General features: G+C 44.9%; 1 protein-coding gene across 2 annotated transcripts in view; it reads left to right on the forward strand.

Moving 5' to 3' along the window:
* The window catches only part of LOC119209686 (SPRY domain-containing SOCS box protein 4-like), a 57,886-nt gene that overhangs the window by 14,563 nt on the left and 21,791 nt on the right, over positions 1-21,532 (forward strand). Inside the window, exons 1-2 of one of the 2 annotated variants that reach the window (XM_062557915.1) lie at positions 4,111-4,508; positions 10,198-11,179. In XM_062557915.1, coding sequence (XP_062413899.1) covers positions 10,447-11,179 — 733 coding nt within the window. In that variant the 5' untranslated portion in view covers positions 4,111-4,508; positions 10,198-10,446. Of the gene's footprint in view, positions 1-4,110; positions 4,509-10,197; positions 11,180-21,532 lie in introns of those variants that run through there. The other variant, XM_037459172.2, reaches the window with a different exon arrangement.

A 21,532-nucleotide genomic window follows, 5' to 3' on the forward strand; every position in this document is an offset into this window, starting at 1 on the left:
CATCCAGGCTGAGTTAATGCCTACCTGCTGTACTCCGATGGCCGGCATCTGTATCGATTGGTGTGAAAGAGGGAGAGGAGTGAAGCGCCAGCGTGTTTCAGGCAGCCTTTCTTTTGTGTCCTCACACCATGAGAGCTGAATGTTTGTTTGGCTTGTTGTGTTCTCATGAATATCCTATTGCTCCTACAGGGGGCTTTAATAGGGTGAAGACTGGCATGCGGAGATTAGAATTACAATTATTTGACACGGACTATTTTAAAACTAGTTCAATGTTTAAATTGGACTTGGATTAGGTAATGTTCAGGTTTAAATTGTATGAAAATAAAACATCTACATGATACCATATGTTTATACCATAGAGAAGGTATTAAGATCAGCTGATGAAAGCACTGACATTTCCTGACCTAAATGGAGAAGTTGGTTTGGGTAAAACCGCCAAGGACAAACGGACCAAGAAAAGGTCTTTGATTGTAACACACACACAGGAGACTTTCCTGGGAACCTTGCCTAGTGAGTAGACCAATTAGGTTAAGAGTTGGGTTGGATTGAGCAGATTACTACCTCCTAGTTGATGATGCTAGATTACGATCAGGTTGTAGGAAAGTAATAGAATTATAATCGTTTTTACTGACAATTTGAAGAAACATAGGGTCCTCAGTGATAGAGGATTACGTGTTGGGGTCCATGTGTGAAGACAACAGCTGATCGTCAAAATCTGCCTGCCGTCCTCTCTCTTTCGCTGTAACCGGGTCCAGGCCGGACGTGCTCCTGAGACTCTTTCTGCTGCACCTTTCAGACCGCTGCCCCCCCCCCCCCCCCCTGGATTGCTTCTGTCCCTCTGGTCTCTCCTTGCATCTATCCATCCCTCCCTCTCTGTCAATATTTCTCCCCTGGGCCTTCTGGACAGTTGGATGGCTTTGTGTTTGACACATGAGTCGGAAGGAGGCAGCATGCAAACACACGTACCCGCACACACACACACACACACACACACACACACACACACACACACACACACACACACACACATAAATTCACGTGGACACACACTTCCAGGTTCTATTGTCAGTAAGCTGCTCAGCTGTGAGCCCCCTGGCCCTAATTCTATATGTGTGGTGTGGGGACAGGGCCTCCTTTGTCCTGCAGATTAACACACACACACACACACACACACACACACACACACAGACCTCTCTGCAGACCCCATGGGGTCCCTTAAGTGTGAATGTGCCTTGAGGCATAAAATCAGGGGGCAATTTACGGCAGGCTCCAGCAGGGAAGATGGGGGATGTACCGCAGGGCTCAATCCTCTGAAGCTTTAATGTCAAACTGTGTCTTTTGTTTCTTATTTTGGATAATAGACGTGAGTTCCTTTTTGTTAGACAGTTCTTCATGTCTTAAAAACAGGAATTGTTTGAGTGTGCTGGCAATTCCCTGTAAACAAGACATATTTCTCTCCATATTTGCTAATAATATCTCTGGTTTACTTGAATTTCTACATGTACACTCACTGCAAGCTACATGACAAAGTTATCAAGCACTTTTCCAAGCAAATTTAGATTTTTTTTCTATTTAGTTTGAACTATCAAGTATAATGAGGAAAGTATCTCTTAATGCTGCGTAATTGGGGGATGTGCCCTTAAAGTTACTTCAAATTCAGTATGTTATTGTTTTGATGCTGAGTACCAAAATCCATTTTGATGATCACTGGTTTGAAGCAAATCCTCCCAAAACTAAAACCCGGAAAAGCCTCCAATCCAGCAGGATTAGGGTGCTGAGTTAGTGGGGTTGTATTTTACATGGAAATTAAACTATAAATAAGCAGCAATAAAATGATGAACCCTCACCTTTTAAAGCTCTACTATCAGTGTTGCAGGTTATGTCTTTCTGGGAAATTACTGGGTCGGAACAATACTTAATTGGCCTTTTTGGGGGGTTGTAATTGAAAGATTATAAATTAGAAGATAAGATAAAAATAATCCTTTATTTGTTCCACAGCATGGAAGTTTGTAGGATTACAGCAGCATAGAGAATAGTGTACAATCAAACACAAGACATAGGTCGGAAAACAAGTATAATAAAAAAAAAATATATAAATAATAATTATTATTCTGCAAAAATTAGATATGATATAATATAATCTGGCTTAATAGGATTAAAGCAATTAGGCTAGTAAATAAACAACTTACTTCTGGCTCACACAATACTTTTTAAGTACATCTTAATTTTACAGGAAGATTCTTCAATAAAATATTTCCTCGAGCCAAGAAGCCTGACCTTGATCTAGCAGCATGACTTTAGTGGAAAGTTCAAAGTCCCTCCTGTGTGCATTTTGTTAAGCCTACAGTGGCTTCTTACATTCAAACCATTGACATGGGGTGATGTCTGGAGTAAAGCCGAGTTGGTTGAGGTGAAGTAACGCGCGTAGTCTCACTGCTACGTGAAGCAGCACCATTCCACTCACCCTCACTATTGCATAGATTGGATGTCTTCGCTGCAGCCAGCATCTGGTTAGTTAAGCTAGCTCCACCACCACCATTACCTCTAAAGCTCACCAACTGACAGAGTCTATCTGGTTTGTTTAATCATTACTCGAACCCGTGTTTAAAAATGGCGACTCAACAAGGATTAAGGGCTTCTTGAGGAGTTGCTAGGCAACCTGCAGAGCTGGGAATCTAAGATAACCGGGTTGTAGTTCATATTTAACTGACACTGCAGTGTCGATCTCTAATTGCAATTTAACTCCTCACCAGAAAACAAATAAGCATGTTTTCTAAAGTAACAAATGATTCTATTTAAATCTATGACGGGCATTTGTGCGAGTGTGTTTTTTAGTTTGCACCAACTCCTAATTAGATACATCCTCTTATTGTTAATCGTAGATGTCTGCCAACAAGAGCCGTGCCAAGATTCCCCGTTCTAGGCTCTCTCTCGTACTACATGTTACGTTTGAATTCCTCTGCAGGCCTATGAGGCAATGAGTCCAGTAATGATGCAGTGGGAGTGGTGATGCTGTGGGGAGTTCGGCTCCCCGGTGGTCGCTGCGGCCCTGGGAAAAGGAACTGCGTACAGGAAGTGTGCTGACGGGGCCTCCGTCCTGACTGCGAACAGCGCAGTCTGCTGTTGTGTGTGTGTGTGTGTGTGTATGGAAAGACCAAGAGTGTTTATGCGCATATAAGTGCACAGCGACTGCGCATGTGCTCTCCCAAACTGTGCAAATGACTGACGTAACCGTGGGAAAACACCCCTAGGCTGAAAAATTACCGTGGTTATTGAATCTCCTCGGAGCCAACTCATTACCGTAATGTGCCCATGTGACAACAGGAAAGAACAGAGAGCTAAAAACAGAGCAGGCACTTGATGTAATGTGTTGATTCCAGGAATGTAAATTAGGAAAAAACAGAACTAAAAAAAACACAATCTCATTATTTGAAGAGCAAATTGTATACATACTTTTTTTCTTTAGATATTTTCCGTGCAAATTTTTATCATTTGTGACTCCTTGTAGTGTAATTGTTCATTACTATTTGTTTTGTTAGCCTTAAATATACTAGACATGACATCTTCACCTTGAGTCCTGGGATGTGCACATGCTCCACTCTTCCCATGTGTGTGGCACGTGTAGGCGTGTGTGTATACAATGCATGGGTGTTAACAGGGGGGGATGGGAGGGAGGGAGGGGGGTTGGTTGGTTGGCTCGGTGTGAGCTCTTTGTAAGAAGGGGTGAGTCAGGAGGGAGGGAGGTGAATTGGGTGTTTCTCTCAGCTGCCTGCTGGTCTGGTTGCTGTTGGTAACTTTGCTTGATGAGATCAGAGGGGATCGACTTTCATCCCTTCAAGCCTCTCTCTCTCTCTTTCTCTCTCTTTGTCTTCCCTTCTCTCTCCTTATCTCCCCACTCTCTCAATTAAGTTCAATGTGGTTGTATTGTAAAAAATAAAATAAAAAAATGTTGCAAAAGTATCAAAATTTAAAGTACATGACAATATAAATCCACCCCCCTGTTTTACTCACTCTCTCTCCCTCCCTCCCCCCCCTCTCCCTCTCGGAAAGACTGAAGTGGAACGGAATCTGAAGCAGGGCTGAAAGTGTTCAAAGCTGTAGTTGTCGGTGGAGAACGTCGTGACGGCGCTACCTTGGAAACACTCCTCAGAGTTGAAGTGCAAGTGTGTCAGGAGAAGGAGGGAGGAGGGAAAGGAGCGAGGAGGGGAAGGAGGGAGGTGAGGAAGGAGTGATAGCCTTGGGACTGATAAGCTCCAGGGAAGTGGAAGAGGGAGGGTTACAAGAGAGGGAGTGGAAAGGAGAGGTGGGCAGCTCTCTCTTTCTCTTTCAGTCAGACTGGCCGGCTGCTGGTCTCCTCGTCTCCTCGTCTCCGTGTCTCCTGTCCTGTCGGGTTGTCTCTTTGCCGGCGGCTCGCTGGAGGAGTTTAGCTGGGTTTTTTTGGCTGGATTTGAACATGAACTGAATCGCTCCAGGCAGCGAGACATGAGGAGGGTCACCGGAGATTCACTGTAAGCCTCCTGATCTGTGTGTTGTCTACATGGTGTAGTGTTTCATTGTTGAAAAATGTCTCACTGAACGAGATTGCCGCTATTGTGTGTGTGTGTGTGTGTGTGTGTGTGTGTGTGTGTGTGTGTGTGTGTGTGTGTGTGTGTGTGAGTCGAAGTTACAGCTGTGTGCGATGCAGAGTATTTATTCATATGCATGTCTGAGTGTTAAAACGAATTGTAGGATGGACACTGTTTCTTTCTTTCACATTGCACAAGATGTGGTGTTTTTGTGACATTTATAGTCTTCTTTTCTCTGCATGCTACCATGAACTCAGCCTCTCCCTCTTTCCATCTCTCTCTACCCCTTATTGCTCATTTACTGTGGCCCTTAATTCTCTTAATGGTCTTGAGGCCCCAGCTGGCCAACTGGGATACCCCTGAGTGTGTGTGTGTGTGTGTGTGTGTGTGTGGGGGGGGGGGGGGCGCTTTTGTTCATGAGGGATTTGGAGTTAAGAGGTCTAGGATAAGCTACCCTTAGTTTACCCCCTCTCTTATTCAATAATAGGATAAATCCTGCTTTCTATTTTTAAAACAAACTGTTTGTCTATATGTTCCGAGTACCCCTAATCTGCTGCCTTGCTCCACACTCAAGCAGTAGATTTTCTCACCGTGTGTGTGTGTGTGTGTGTGTGTGTGTGTGTGTTTGGTCTATGGATGGGGTGGGAGGGTGTATTTGTGTGGTCCATCCTGGGATAGAGAGATAGCAGCCACCCTTTCTGACTTTATCCTTTTGTTTTGTCAGCTGCTGCCCTCAGTTCTCTCTCTCGGCTCTTTTTCATTGTCTGTGTTCTCTTTATTTCTGTCAAATCCTTACAGCCTCCGTCCACCGCAGCCACTGCCTACTTCTTTTAGTTGGCGCCTCTATTTAAATAACCACCTTTTTTTTCAGGCTCTGTTTTTAATTTGTCTTTCTGTGGCAGCACTCTGAGAACAGTGTGGGGGTTTTCTAAGTGTCATGCTGTTAATGTGCGTCCATGCTTTTGTGTTTGAACTCTTTCAAGTCAAATTTCCTCGAACTGAATCCGATGTTCCACTCTGCACAGAACAATTCTTGAGAACCACGTCATGAGACAGACAAGAGCATTGTTGCCTCATAGATGTCTCATCAATGAACTGTGTGTCCATATGAGAGGCCGTCCCTGACTTTCCAGAGTTACGCCTTCAAATTGCTTGTTTTGTTCAACCACTGGTCCAAAACCCAAATTTACTCAGTTTACAATTATATAAACACAAAAAAATGCAAACCCTCTCATTTAAGAGCTGGAAATGACAAATGTTTGCTATTTTTTGCCATTTTCGTAATGACACCTGCAGATGTTGAAAAGCCGGCCTGTCTGTCCATTACTGTGGTCCTGACTTCAATACAACATTTATTGTTGTCTGATATTTTTCTCATGTGCTTTGTGTTAAGTGGTAATCATTAGGATGTTAAATGTTTCAACTAATTGGTAAAATCTATATTAAAATATCAAAATAGCTCCGCAATTGTCTAACAAAAAAAAGTACTTACTTGTATTAAATATTGGCCCCAAAAGCTGTTTTTGATGTTATTTCATCATGATGACAGCGTAAGAAATAATAATTCCAGTGTTGCATCAGACTCAAGAGGGTGTCAGAAGTTTCACCGGATGGATGTTCGATGAGTAAGCAGTGCGTCACATTCAGGCAGACTTTGATTCAGTTTCAGTTGTGAATCTGCCACCTGAATCTACTGCTACCCCGGAGAGAGAGAGCTCTTTATGGATGGCACCGCCAAGGCCTTCTGTGTGTGTGTGTGTGTGTCCGCATGTGTGCGAGGGAAAGATTGATAGCTTTTGCGTAGGTGTCCGTAAAGGAGTGCTCAATCATGGCAGCACTAATGGTCTTCCCTTTAGGGCACCATGGATTTGAAGGTGTCATAGTAGACATGAGAGGAATGAGTGTGTGTGTGTGTGTGTGTGTGTGTGTGTATACGCGGTATGTAATTTCTTTGGCAACCATTTATTTTCAATTCCTAGATCAGAACTAAGTTCTGTATTTAAGGGAAGGAGCGAGGGACTTTTTCATGTCAAGAGAAGAGCAGATTAATGTGCAGAGGAGGAAGATGTGGGAGAGGGAACACAATTCCTCAGGGGGACGATGACTGGAGTTACTTAGAATAGAGTTCAGACTCTGACGGAAGAAAAAAAAAAGATACTCTCTGCTTTTCATCAACTTGTGTATAAAGTTAATTTCTTCCATAATTCATACATGATCAATGGAGTCTTTGTTTAACTTAGTTTGTGTGTGTCAGTGAGCCGGTTTCCTCGCATGCTGCTGTGTGTGAATCTGCGTGTGTGCAGTGTTTGCAAGCCTTGCTTTTCTCGCATGCTGAGCTGGTATCGATTGCTGTAGGTTAGACGCTGGGGCGCTTTGGTAGAAGGCCCAAGATCATTTGTTCCAATTGATGGGTTGTCCGCTCTGCTGTAGCCTCCATAGATTTACCTGTACAGTAAGTAGGGCGACGAGACCGGCACAGGGACAAACGGACAGGTGATTCGGGAATATGGGAAGAAAGTAGAAAAAAATGAGACGCTGAGAAAAGAGCTCTGGTTTCTTCTTCCCCAACTGCAGAGATGTCCATATGATCGCGTCACTTCTCCTCATCAGTTGGAGATGATTTGTTAGTCTGGAGTGTCTATTTTGACATCCTGTCAGGAGCCAGACGGTACAGTTTATGTCTTGCCGTGGCATCTTCAGCTACCCATGGATTCCCTCATAAGGAACGAATGCCAGCGATGTAGAGAGAATGGTGCTTTGTTTAATAGAAGGTACAGCTGTCGTTGAAGATATATTATATACATGCGTGTCTGTTTTTCCTGTGCCTTTGACCTCTTGAGCTTTTTTTATGCACGTCGCCCCAAAGTTGTGCATGACTTACGTTGGCTGTTGTCAAACTTTAACATATTTCCATGTGCTGCTCTCCATGACTGAACAACATAGTGTGCAAGCACTTTCTTTCTTTACACTATCCCTAATTCTGCGATTAAATCACAGCTCACCATGACAACAATATTTTTATTTAATAGACTGATCAAATTATATGTTTACTTGCTGTTCATTTCATCCAGCATTTTCATTCCATATGAATGGTCCTGGTGTCATTTTGAGAGTTAGAATAAAAATATCAATAACGTCTGTTTACAAAGCAAAAAAATGGATCAATCTTCTGATCTTATGAAAATAAACTAACTATTAACTATTCTTTGAAGACATCTATAAAATATTCATGTGAAGTGAACATTTGGCGACACGTGATTTCTTAAAGGAACTTGTTCCCACATGCCATATTAGCTGGGCGAGACAACAGCTGTATCTGCTTCTGTCATAACATGTGGAACAGCTGATCAAGGGTTAGGAACACGCACAGACACAAGCACCCACTCAGGCCCGACATTCATGCACAGAGCACAGAAACAAGCTGGAAGGCTGAATGACCTCCGAGCTGATCCTTTGTGGCGTGTAAGCAGCTGTCCTTGGCCGACCATCTCAGACACAAACAAAGAAGGACACATCGACAGTAAATAACGTATATCATTTATTTTCTGTCCTATGTGTCCTGCCTCCACTCCCTTGTGTAAGTCTGCAGACATATCGGGTCTGTTCTCCCAAGAGTGGTGCAGTATGGTTATGAGGTTCCTCAGCCGTTTCCCTTCACAGTGTGTGTGTGCGTGTGTGTGTGTGTGAGAGACTTCAAAGCCTGTCTGCCTAGGCAGAGTTTGTTGGACAGTAAATGGAAACACATACACACACACACACACACACACACACACACACACACACACACACACACACACACACACACACACGGCCTTCACATGCTTTTTAGTGACTGGTTCTTGTTACTAATAGAGCATGAGAAACCAGATGAAGCCCACACAAGGTGCCAACTGCTGAATTTCCTCTTCTAGCTCATCCATTCTTGAAAAAAAAATCTTGGATAGTTTGTACACGCACACCGTTTTGCTCAACTTCTTTGCTTAGGTTTAGCCATTTTCTCTTTTTGCTGCCACCCTTGTCCCTACCTGTGTCCTATTATTTCAGATGGTGTCTTATATCCGCCTGAAACACATTTTCACACATCTTCCAGTAACCAATTCTAAAAGTTCTTCTTATCCTGCGATAGTATGTTAGACATACAGTACCAATTCAAAGTTTGGATACACTTTCTCATTGAATTGAATGAGAAAACGTCTGACTAGCACTGAATGTGGATTCAAGAGCATTGGTGGAAAAGGTAGAGATTTGATCCCCTTTTGTAAATTGTGATTTTCTCACAATAGTGCAAAAATGAACACAATCATAGAAAATAGATTTGTTCATAGCTGCACTCCATAATCATATCAACACTAGCATTTTGCATATGGTTTGGCCACATGTGATATTCTGTTAGGCCAAACCCCTGTCTGTACAGTCTGATGTGAGTTGGCTAAAGAAGCAGAGAAGATGCAGGAAAAGTAAACAACAGATGGCTGAAACATGTATTTGCAGCAGCAGACTGTGCCAGCCCACCTGCAGCCTCCAGAGGTTACTCCGCAACGGTGACCGTGACAACGCAGGGTCAGAGGTCAAGTGCCTCCTTGATGACACCCAAAAATGTCCGACTGGGCCAGTTTACACACACACACACACACACCGAGAGTTTGTACAGTGTTAAATAGTGTTTTCTTAGCCTAAAGTTTGGTAGTGACTCTGGAATCTTCCATGTGGAGTCCACCCTTCACCCACCTGCCAGGCGTGATGACACACAGTCAGGCAGCTGTGAGTGTGTGTGTGTGTGTGTGTGTCCGAGCACTGAACCCTCTCATGCTGAGGAGTGAACTGAGTGGTGGCAAACACTGGCTGCCAGCTGCCATGACCTCATTCACAGCAGGAGAGACGGAAAGAGACAGACAGACAGAGAATGTGAAAACGCGAGCGGCCAAATGAGACGAAGGTTGGTGTGTGTGTGTGTGTGTGTGTGTGTGTGTGTGTGTGGAGGTCAGAGATATTTCACACAGAATTACACCATGGTCTTAGGTTGGTGGGAATATTTGTTCTGAAGTCATCAGTTAAAAGTTTAAAAAAAACACAAATTTCATGCATTTTACATTTTGAAGAAATTCAGACTTTGACTTCTGAGATTTCAAAACTTACTTTTTCAAGTGTTGTTTCAGGTTAACATCACGTGTGTTCCAGGCTGAATAAGCTATGCCTCACTTCTTTTAAGATGTGAGACACTCTTACCAGAAGATGCGTCAGCTCAAATAAAAGAACAAATTAATGGGGGCTTGTGGCCGGTGAGGTAAAGACGAGCAGCTGATAAGCCAGACACAGACGATGATGTATGTGTACACCAGAGATTAAAAATAATACGATTTATCAAGAAAATCAATAGATCTTTGTTTCAAAGTCAATGATGTTTACTTTTCAGAACAGTGTCATCTATACTCCAATTAAACCAAAATATGTGAAACATAGTTTTACAAATGATCTTTCAGTTACTCTGGTTGACATTTTTAATTATCAGCTCTCATTTTAGTTCTTTTTCTGGCTCATTGCTTGGACTAGAGCTAGAAAACCAGCAGCGGACCCCAATTAGATTGAGTACAGACCCGTTGTTGTCTAATAGTGGCCCCTCTTCTCTCAACAGGAGTGCCATTCGCTCCGTCCTTCTGAAGACATTTGTTGCATGAAACCGGATCGCTGATCCATCTTTGGTTCATCCACTCCTCCTCCTTCATCTCCCCCAGAACTCTCCAGTTAGGATCTCTACCTTCAGCTCCACCGCATTTATGAGGTAACGTCGAGCTCTGCGCTGCGCAGCACCCACCTGCACAACCCCCCCCCCCCCCCCCCCCGCCCCCCATCCCCTCCTCCCGTCGACCCTTCCATCGGCGCCATGGGACAGAAGATCTCCGGCGGCATCAAGTCGGTGGATGACCGCGGGGAAAGCGGCGGCTCCCCGTCCTACCGACCTTTGGCCCAGCGCCGGCAGCACCCAGAACTGAGGGGCCCTGATTTCGTCAAACCTCCCCGGTTGGACCTCCTGCTCGACATGCCGTGTGCCGGACCGGAGACCCAGCTGCGCCACGCGTGGAACCCCGACGACCGGTCGCTCAACATCTTCATAAAAGACGACGATAAGCTGACGTTTCACCGCCACCCGGTTGCTCAGAGCACGGACTGCATCCGGGGACGGGTCGGGTACACCAGGGGCCTCCACGTGTGGAGGATCCACTGGCCCTGCAGGCAGCGGGGCACGCACGCCGTCGTCGGGGTGGCGACCTCGCAAGCTGCTCTACATTCTGTTGGCTACACGGCGCTGGTGGGGTCGGACTGCGAATCCTGGGGCTGGGATTTGGGACGCTATCGGCTCTACCACAACAGTAAGAACAGGGCCCACAGTTCGCTGCCCTCCTACCCGTGTTTCCTGGAGCCGCAGGAGTCGCTAATCCTGCCGGACTCTCTGCTGGTCGTTCTGGACATGGACGAGGGGACGCTGAGCTTCATGGTGAATGAGCGGTATCTAGGCGTGGCTTTCAGAGGACTGAAGGGCAAGAAGCTGCATCCTGTCGTCAGCGCGGTGTGGGGGCATTGTGAGGTCGCCATGGAATACATCAACGGCTTGGATCGTAAGTACCGTGCTTTACACCAGCCACACATTAAGAGCATGGCTGAGTAATCAATGCTGATACTTGATGATATCCGTCCATACTTTGAATTCATGGTGGTTTTGTCTCGATGCCTTTGATTCCATTAATGATAATACCTGTTAGTGGTACAGGAACCGGAGGTTCATGCTCTCTTCTCTCCAGATTTGACAGATTTACTTTATAATCTTGCTTTGTACGTCAGAATGCGTTACCAGATCATTTCCTTGTATGTAGAATTACAAATGGTACCTCCTGGAATCAACACCTCTTTAACCTTCCTTGTTTTGGCTGTTTAAAAGGCAGTCTTTTGGGTTTTCTGGAAGGGGTTGTTCTACACTAAATGATTCCTGATTGTAGCAGCGCTACATGCAGCTGTATCGAGAGGTTGTTGTGTCTGTGCAAAGCAGCTGTGTTTGTGCGCTGCACTGAGTTACTGGGGCTGAGTTCATAAAGAGCAGCTTGGATGTTGGGTTGAGTTGATTTGAAAAGGTATGTCTGGTTCCCAGGAGACGCTAGGCTGTGTTTGACTCCCATTCCATGTCTCCCACTGTGTCCCTCTGTGTGTGTGTGTTACGGGAGAAGAGACATGCTTTCCTCCAGTCTAAGTCTAAACACAGACTCTTTGAACATCTTGTTTGAAAAGCTCTTCGAAACACGTCATGAACACACAAACACACACCTGCCAGAAAAGGAAAGTGTGTTTTGTGAAAACACACTTTCATACTCTGGCCTTCCGTTCCTGTGTTGCCGAGGCCCATGGGTCCTATTTGATATCACAACAGTGCGTTTTTGTCTGTCACCTGGCAGAGAGCTAAGAAGGAAACCAATCTGTTCCTGAAGTTTTTTGTATTTTAAAATAACAGTATCCAGAGACTCTATCCCTCCCATCTTAAAAAAAGGTCCCAGGCTTTAACTTTAAACAAGATATAAATATGAATTAGAATGACGAACGGGGGCGATGGTGGCGCATGGAGTAGTGTAGTGCGCTGGTAGCTGCAAGGTTGGCGTAGGTTTGAATCCCAGCTGCCCCATGTGCCTTGTCGAAGTGTCCCCGAGCAAGACACCCAACCCCTAATTTCTCCCCAGGCAAAATGTAACTCATGGGTTATAATGCAATGTAAGTCGCTTTGGATAAAAGGGTCAACTAAATGACATGTAATGTAACGAACCAAAGAGTTGGCTGAAATTCCTATTTATATACTGTGTGTGTAGGATTTTTGGTAATCTCCCACACTCAGTACTCAAGTACATACTTAAGGCTGTTGAAAGCAGCCGCTTCCCATTCATGGACCCATCTGCTGGATTTCACGGCGAGTCCGCGTGATGGACCATCTAGTAAAATATTGAGTGTGTTCAAAGTCCTCACAAGTACACGCTTGCACCTCATGCCGTGAAATGAGGTTTGACTGTTGAAAATGTGCACAGCTTAGTGCATGAAAGGGAGTGAAGGTTGAGAGACTTTGATTGAATCCTGATAGGTGCCTTAGGGAATATGAAATGAGGGAGTAGGTGGAGGAAACAAGCGAGGATGTGTGTGAGGATGTGTGTGCAGAAGAAACAGACGGACACTGAGACGGCAAGACATTTTAAAATATACATTTTTTTTTAGCAGAGAAAAGGTCAGGTTTCATCAGAAAGTGGGAAATTGATATCATGCAGGGCTTATTGGGCAAATATTTGTTTCTCGTAGGTTAAAGTAGCAGTTAATATTCACAGGGTGAACAGCAACAGTCTAAGAAAAGCCCATCATCCAACACTTTTAAATCCCCAAACAACAACCACCAAATAGACACAACAAGGGGAAGTGGCGAATTATTATGCAGAATGACGTCATTTTACATTATTTGCCACATTGGAGAAGGTAGTCTTCACGGCTTTTTGCCAGGAACCCAATCTATGGTATCTTCCTGAATCTAACTAATTTTTCTGACTATTAAGGTTCTGAAATAATAATAAGTTGAACTACTGTGGCATTTGAGCAAACTGTTACCAATCTAGTAGGCTAGCTCACAAAATCTCCCCCCAGTTTCGTTCTTGGTATTGAACGTAGCTACAATAGCTTCCTCTGTGTTGAAGTCTCCAGCTCCCGGGTCTCCTGAAAGGGGAGCACGGTCCAAATGGTCTGCTGTTGCTACACAGTGGCAATTCACAAGGGCAAACAATTGCTTTTGCTCAAATTGAATTCACTCCTGTGGCCTAATCCCATTATTTCAAAATTCTGTGATTTTGTCAGAGTTTCTCCCAGTTTGACCTGCCTTTGAAACTGTTTTCTTCTGATAGAAAGTAGTTTAAAAGGGTATTTTTGTTATGCAACTATTTCAAAACTCTTAAACTATAAAAAAAGTTCGGTCTGTGTGTATATTACTTGAGAAACATGCAACAAGGGGAAATCCACTCGAACAAACATACGCACATCCAAAGGTCTTATTTAAGTAATTACTGCTGAAGGCACTGCTCTGAATCTGAAACAATGACTGTGACGAGAATACTATCACAAGATTGAAGTTAATGGCCTCGGGGTGCTCTCTTTGTTGCACAGTAGGAAAACAGGATGTGATTACAGTCTGTGTAGCGGTTTCATTCATCATCAGTTTTGAATCGCTTTGGCTTGTGGGCCCCGCAGATGACTCAAAGAGTGAGAATGAAGTCATGACCACCGTCTGCCTGTGAGTGTAGGAGAGTGCTTGAACGGTATTGCAGCATTAAGTGGTAAGCTAGCAGACATTGTATCATATAGTCTGTTGCTGCTTGCTTCCCTGGCAATTGCTGAGCATATTATCACCTGTGCAATGCATGCGTTTAAACTTATATGAGGCTAATGTACAAATCTGTGTCTTCATGAGTGTGCGGTCATGAGAAATCTCGTTAGTTGCTCGGTAATGACTTAATCTAAGAGCCCTTCCCATGAGAAGGCCTATTGGATTGTTGTGAGGGGAAGCAAGATGCCTGCGGGGGATTAAAGAGAGATTCATAGACGCAGCGTCTCCTCGCCACAGACTGTTTGGCTGAGGCACCGCTGCACCACCAACAGTTCATCATCACTTTGCTCCACCTCAGATTATTGCTCCTTCATTCCTGCAGTAACATAACAGACGCCGGTGAGACCTGTAACCAGCTGCACTCCGGGTTCATGTTCATTTTGGGAAGATCACACAAATCAATCAGGGTCAGGAAAGTATGCGCACTAATGCAAATAAATGCTGATGCGACGTTCAAACTGCATTATCTTGTAAGTGTGATTTGAATTATTTAAGCGCTCTGACGGAAGAATGTCTCCTCCTCTATCGAGAGCTGAACAGAACCATGTTTGCCAGGTAGTGTATATTTCACTAGATTGTTGATAAATCACAAACAAATGTGTAACTCATTTAATTTGTTACTTTCATCTGTTTCCATCGAAAGCATCCGTGCATATCTCTCTCTAAGACACAAACACGCACATATAAAGCTCTCCGTTCCCTCTTGGCCTTTGTCTATAATTATACTAATTATCAGTGCTTTGATTCACTACAATGGGAGCAGTCTTGGCTTTGGCCCTGATATATACGGCACTTTTTCTCTCTTTCTCCTCCTCTTTCTGTACTCAAGCATACACACCAATGCAAAATTTGCCAGTTCAATCTTCTGTATCAGTTAATACACACAACACCCAGAATAGACTTTCTCTAAACTGTTAAAGGCGACTTTGGGGTGTTATCTAGAGAAGGCCTTGCAATTCCAATTTTGGGGATTGGTTTTCATTTCAGTTCAAAAATGACTTTTATTTATTTTTATATTAAAGATGTTTTATCCAACAGATGTGATATTATTTACCAGCTGGAACCGGTTTCTGCCTCGGACCGTTCAGCTGACCAGATGACGTGACAAATCATTAATGTCTCAGAGACAGCAAAGGAAGAAAAGAGAGGTGAAAAGAGTATGAAGCAGGGAAAGTGGGTGGAATTGAGGGATTGAAGTGTAAAAAGGTGGTGACGGAATGGAAGAAAAACCCGACAGCGAGCGTTACAGTGTGAATGAGGTAAAACCAGGATGAGATCGTAAAAGTAGAAAAGGACCATACTGAAGTTTTTTTACCAGAAGGATGGGGCCAGAATACAAAGGCAGTGGTGAGGAAGGGTGTGAACAATAAGTCCAAAAAACTAGAGAGCTAGCAGAGCTGTGCAGTCGTGTCAGATGCAGTAAATGAGGTGGGTTTCAAACTACATTGCAGATTCCACATCTTTCCTTGTCTATTTTCACTGCACTGTGTGAAAAACCAAACCACCACACCATAAGGCAACAGGGCTTTCAAATGGAATATGAAAGTATGACATTTGCACCATGCAGATAAAAACCTAGTATTTCTGTTTTTGTTGTCAGGGATTAATTTATACTTCAGAGTTGAAATCACTATTACAGGTTTAGTCGGGCGTCACATTCCAGCAGTTCTGTCTGCGAGAAGTGACCCACTTTTTTCCCCTGTAAACCAGCCTGGCCTGGCCTCCTTCTTCGCTGCTATTTTGTCTGCAGCAGATGAGCTTACTCGCTGCAGGTCAGACCTCAACATGCTGCTGCTGCATACAGGCACCAATTCACCCAGACACACAAAACACTGAGATCCGTCGATCAGCATGATGCTTTGTCAGCATGACCAGCTGGTTTAGATGAAGGCCGTAGCTCCCTGTGGTACCAGGCTTAGGTCCCATTCAGTAGAAAGAGTGTGTCTTTACAGTTGGGGTCATTTGTCTCTTCCCCCCCTCCCTCCCCCCCCCCCCCCACCGAGATCACATACAACCAAACCATACGTTCTGGTAAATTCCTGTTGAAGTTAATTTAATTTTTAATTGATTTTCCTTCTTTCTGACAGAACTCATCAGCTACTCAAAAGGGTTCCAATATAAATTTTGATACTTTTCAACACGGTGTTCATTCTAGAAATTTCTGTGTTGCTAGTCTCAAAACACAAGACATTATTATCTCAGTTTCTCCTTGTGACATGTGGAGATAGTTTGGCGGTTATCTGTTGATATTCATCTCTGTGCCGGCACTGCAACACAATGAAGGTTACATTGAATTGAATTTGTGCTGCTCAAACAAAACGGAAAACTCAACAGAAACACGTCTTTCCAGAAATAACTTACCTAAATACGCTCAAATAGTGCTTTAAATATTCTTAGAAATATAGTAAGGGATATTCAATCACCTCCACTGTATTGACAAATAACTATATCTTTAAACGCATCATACGTTAAAGTAAGTTTATTTTATTTCTTTCCATCCTTACAGGGGTTAGGTTTACCTCGGCTATGTTGTCTTCACTACGGTGTAGCAACCGCAGCTATTCAACTAGCTAAACTCTTTCTGCAAATGACGAGTTGAGTCGTAGTAAGCTTCTCAAGCTGTTTACTGTGGCTCTTTATATCATGTCACAGACAGAAGAATGAAAACTGTAACAAACACAAGATACAAAATTGTTTAGTCCTACGTAAACATATGTGAATAAAACGTTTTTTAATTACAGTCGTCAAATCTCCTTTTACTGTAAATATGCATCTTAACATTAACCTTATAATTAAAACAATGAAGTTATCAACTTACGACATTGCCTCTGCAGCATTTACGATGTGGATTGCAATGGATGACGAAAGCATGTTGATGGATTCCACCATTTTCCTCTAACCACTAACAGGAAACTAACGCCTGGAACTCCTAAGGCAGGAAACCATTGCAAAATAAAAGCTTGTACAAAATAAAAGCCTAATGCCTAAAAGGCAACACACTCCCCGCCTGGCCTCAGTGAGGTCACTAGCACTACTAAACTAGGAAATGAGTTTCAGTACATCAGTCCTTAACTAAAAGTAAGATCACCTCGGAGACTGGCCTGAGGAAAGTCTTTGAAGATCCCTGAACTGTGGTCCTTAGTTCCACTTTCCTCACTCTCCCATCTTTTCCAGGAAAGGTCTTTGTGATTATAGCCGTTGGCCAGTGGTTACGGGCTACTTGAGTGTCTTTAAGAAGGACAATGTCTCCCTCCTGAAGGTTTCGGTAAGACTTGTGCCATTTCTTCCTGCAAAGCAAGGTGGGCAAGTACTCACGACTCCAACGATTCCAGAACCTGTTGGCCAGCGCTTGAACTTGTCTCCATTGCTTGGTGAGGAGGTCTTTGTCTGTGAAATCCCCGGGTGGGGAAGGGACTCCCCCTTTCTGAGTTAGGAGCATTGATGGCGACAAGATCAATGGATCCTCGGGATCATTTGAAACTGGGATTAGTGGCCTCGCGTTTAGGATTGCTGTGACTTCTGCCATTAGTGTACACAGGACATCGTGGGTTAAGCGAGTGTGCTGTTCAAGAAGCATTGAATCAAGAATTCTTCGGGCCAAACCGATCAGGCGTTCCCAAGAACCACCCATGTGCGAGGCGTGCGGGGGATTGAACTGCCAAGAACACCCTTCTTGGTTAAGATACTTCTGCACAGTTGAATCTGGTTGGTCTTTGCTCATTCCAAGTTCTTTACAGGCCCCTATGAAGTTTGTGCCGCAATCTGATCGCAGTTGTTTGGCTGGTCCTCTTATTGCAAAGAAACGTCTTAAAGCGTTGATGCAGCCTGATGTGTCCATCGAGTCAATGACCTCGATGTGGACAGCCCTGGAGCTCATGCAGCAGAACATTATGGCCCACCGCTTGCTCTCAGCTTGCCCCCCTCTTGTCCGTCTGGTGCAGACGACCCAAGGTCCGAAGACGTCCAAACCCACGTATGTAAAGGAAGGACAGGTCGTAAGGCGTTCTGGAGGTAAGTCTGCCATGCGTTGTTGCTGGAATTTACCTCTAAGCTTACGACAGGTTACACATTTGTGTAGAATCGAATTGATGATCCTTTTCCCGCCCAAGAGCCAAAATCCCGCTGCCCTGACAGCACCTTCCGTCAGGTGACGACCTTGATGTTTGACCTCAGCGTGGTGGTATCTGGCGAGTAGCAAGGAAACGTGGTTGTCTTTGGGGAGGATAACCGGGTTCTTTTCTCCAATGTTCAGGTTAGCATTCTTCAGCCGGCCTCCAAGGCAGATAAGATTGTTCTGCAACATTGGGCTAAGCCGATGAAGGCTGCTGTTCAAGGGGACTGGCCTAGATGTCTCCAAAGCTTCAAATTCTTTTTTGAACGCTTCCTTCTGAACAGCTCTGATGATGACCTCCTTCGCTTGACATAGTTCGTCTGGGGTGCGAGACAGATCACACTTATGCCATCCCTTACATTTGTCACTCCAGTTGGATAGTTTTTGACACCTTGCGATATGTATTAGGAGTGCAACGGCTCGAACAAGGGTCTTGAAGCTGGAGAACCTTTGAAAGCGTTCTGAGCTGAGTCCTTTCTCTTCGAGCTTTGTGGCATAGCTCCTTACTTCTGGACGGATCTCTACATCCATATCTGGTTTGATGAGATCGAATGTCTTTACTGGTTCTGGTTTGTCGGGAGTTTTGTAGAGGAAGTTGGGCCCTGTGAACCACGTTGTTTCTGGCAGACGTGAAGCAGGAACTGACCGCGATGCATGGTCAGCAGGATTTTCCTCTGTGTGCACATAGTGCCATTGTTCGGGTTTCGTGGATTGGCGAATACGCTGAACTCTATTATGCACGTAGACATGGAAACGTTTGCTTTCGTTGTAGATATAGCCAAGAACAACCTTGCTGTCGCTGTAGAACTTGGTTGAATCCAGCTTAACATCCAGTTCATCCTGAATTAGCTCTGCTATTTCCACGGCCAAGACGGCTGCACATAGCTCGAGTCTTGGGATGGTTGGTTCAGACTGAGGTGCCAGTTTTGACTTTCCCATAACAAATCCAATCTGAATTTGTTTGTCTTCTTGTATGGCCTTCAAGTATGCCACAGCGCCAATGGCTTTAGTGGATGCATCATAGAACACGCAGAGCTCAGTTCTCACCGCTTTAGCTAGAGAGACTGCTGTGTATGTCCTTGGTATGTGAAGGAGCTTGAGGTCTTGGAGTGAGTCTCTCCAGGCCTCCCACTTTCTCAATTTGTCTGCAGGTAGCGGTGCATCCCAACCAGAAAGTTCGACTGTGAGTTCCCTGAGAAGGGCTCTTCCTTGAATAGTGACCGGGGCCACGAACCCAAAAGGGTCAAAAACACTGTTTACCGTGGAGAGGACTCCACGGCGAGTAAATGGCTTCATATCAGTTGAAGCAGAGAAGGTGAACGTGTCCCTGGTTATCTCCCATAGAAGACCCAGGCTCCGTTGAGTGTGTGCAGCTTCCCCGCTGAGGTCGACATCCTTTGAGGCCCCTATACGGTCTTCTGGTGGGAAAGCTTGCAAGACTTCTTTACTGTTTGAGGCAAACTTGTGAAGGCGGAGGTTAGACTCGGCAAGTGAAGTCTGGGTTCGGCGCAGTAAGTCGATGGCTTCCGCATCCGTTGGCATAGAACAAAGGCCATCGTCGACGTAGAAGTGACGCATAACAAAGTTGACTGTGTCTTCCCCATGTTTTTGGGAACCCTCTCTGATAGCTCGTCTAAGCCCGTAAATAGCTATTGCGGGAGACGGGCTGTTGCCGAAGACATGAACCTTCATTCTGAAGTCTATGACGTCTTTGGTCACATCGTTGTCCCTGTACCAAAGAAATCTGAGGTAGTTCCTGTGATCTTCTCGTACCACAAAGCAGTGAAACATCTGCTGTATGTCCGCTAGGACAGCAACCTTTTCCTTCCGAAACCGCAACAGAACTCCAAGAAGTGAGTTGTTCAGGTCTGGGCCTGTGAGGAGCACATCATTGAGGGAAACCCCTGCATGTTTAGCACTTGAGTCGAACACCACTCTGATTTGACCTGGCTTTTGTGGATGGAACACACCAAAGGTCGGCAGGTACCAACATTCTTCGTCTTCTGCCAGAGGTGGTGCGACTTCGGCGTGGTCGTTCTCCAATATTTTTCCCATGAAGGCCACAAACTGCTGTTGCATATCTGGCTTCCTACTCAGGCTTCGTTGAAGTGATCCAAAGCGCTGCACTGCCTGTTCCCGGTTGTTAGGTAAGTATTGTCTTGGTTGTCGGAATGGGAGTGGAGCTACCCAACTTTGTGACTCATTCCTGAAGACCTCTTCGTCCATAAGCTTCAAGAAAACCTTGTCTTCAAATGAGGGTGCCAACCTGTTGTCGTTTTCTGTGTGATTGAAAACAGTTTGTCCCAACACTTCTCCTGTAACCTTACTGGAGGTGTGTCTTGTCTCCCTGCTACAAGGAACCATTTCTTTGACTCGTAGAAAACTGGTGCAAGGTGGAAGGAGCGATGGGCGGCCATTGTCGAGCACAGCTGTCTTGAAGGTGCTAACTGTAGGCTTGTGTGCATTCCCCAAGCAGACTTCTCCTACTAGCACCCAGCCCAGATCTAGGCGTTGGGCAAATGGGGCATTGTGTGGACCATTGATTTGTTCCCGTACCTTGTGAACTCTAATGATATCTCTGCCGAGTAACAGGAGAATCTCTGCTGTGGGGTCAACTTCTGGAATGTGTTCTGCTACCTTGCGAAGGTGAGGGTGACATAGAGCTGCGTTTGGCGTTGGGATTTCTGACCGATTGTCAAGAATGTCGTTGCACTCGATGAGGGGTGGTAGAGGGATTGTGACCCTGCTGTCGAGTGACTCCACCACAAACTCTTCAGCCCTACGTCCGGATGTTTCTGTTGTGCCGGAACACGTCCTCAAAGAATAGGAATATGGTTCACACTTGATGTCGAAGAGCTCGAAGAAAGTAGACCTTGCTAACGATCGGTTGCTTTGGTCGTCCAATACAGCGTAGGCCTTGATGGCTTTGTCTGGTTGACGTTTGTGGTATACTTTCACTAAGCAAATCTTGGAACATGACTTGCCGACTTGTCGTGCTCCACAAACTTCGGTGCAGCTTGCGCTGACGACGGCTTTAGTGTCACTGCTCTCTTCTCTCTCCCCGCCGTTGTGTGGTGAGGTTGAGGGAGCCCCGTCTTGAAGTGCAGGACCCGGATGCATAGCAGCGTCGTGGTAGGTACTATCACACTCTATACACTTGACTGTAGTTGGACAGTCTCTTGCCAAGTGCGTAGTTGAACTGCAGCATTTGAAGCAGATTCCCTTTGCCTTGAGAAAGCTTTTCCTTTCCTCTAGGTGTTTGGCTCTGAAGGCTTTGCATCGTCTGAGTGGGTGGGGTGTACCATGTATTGGACAGGTTTTGTTTGGATCGCCGGTTCCTTTTAGGTCGTTTGAGTGTGTTGAGGCTATATCCGTCTTGTGAACTGATATAGGGGTTTGGTTACTTCTAAAGGAGGGCCTTTCAGGCTTCGCAGCTAAGCCGCTAGTACCTTGAATGGCAAA

The sequence above is a fragment of the Pungitius pungitius genome, chromosome 15 (genome assembly GCF_949316345.1).
Source record: "Pungitius pungitius chromosome 15, fPunPun2.1, whole genome shotgun sequence".
Lineage (NCBI taxonomy): Eukaryota > Metazoa > Chordata > Actinopteri > Perciformes > Gasterosteidae > Pungitius > Pungitius pungitius.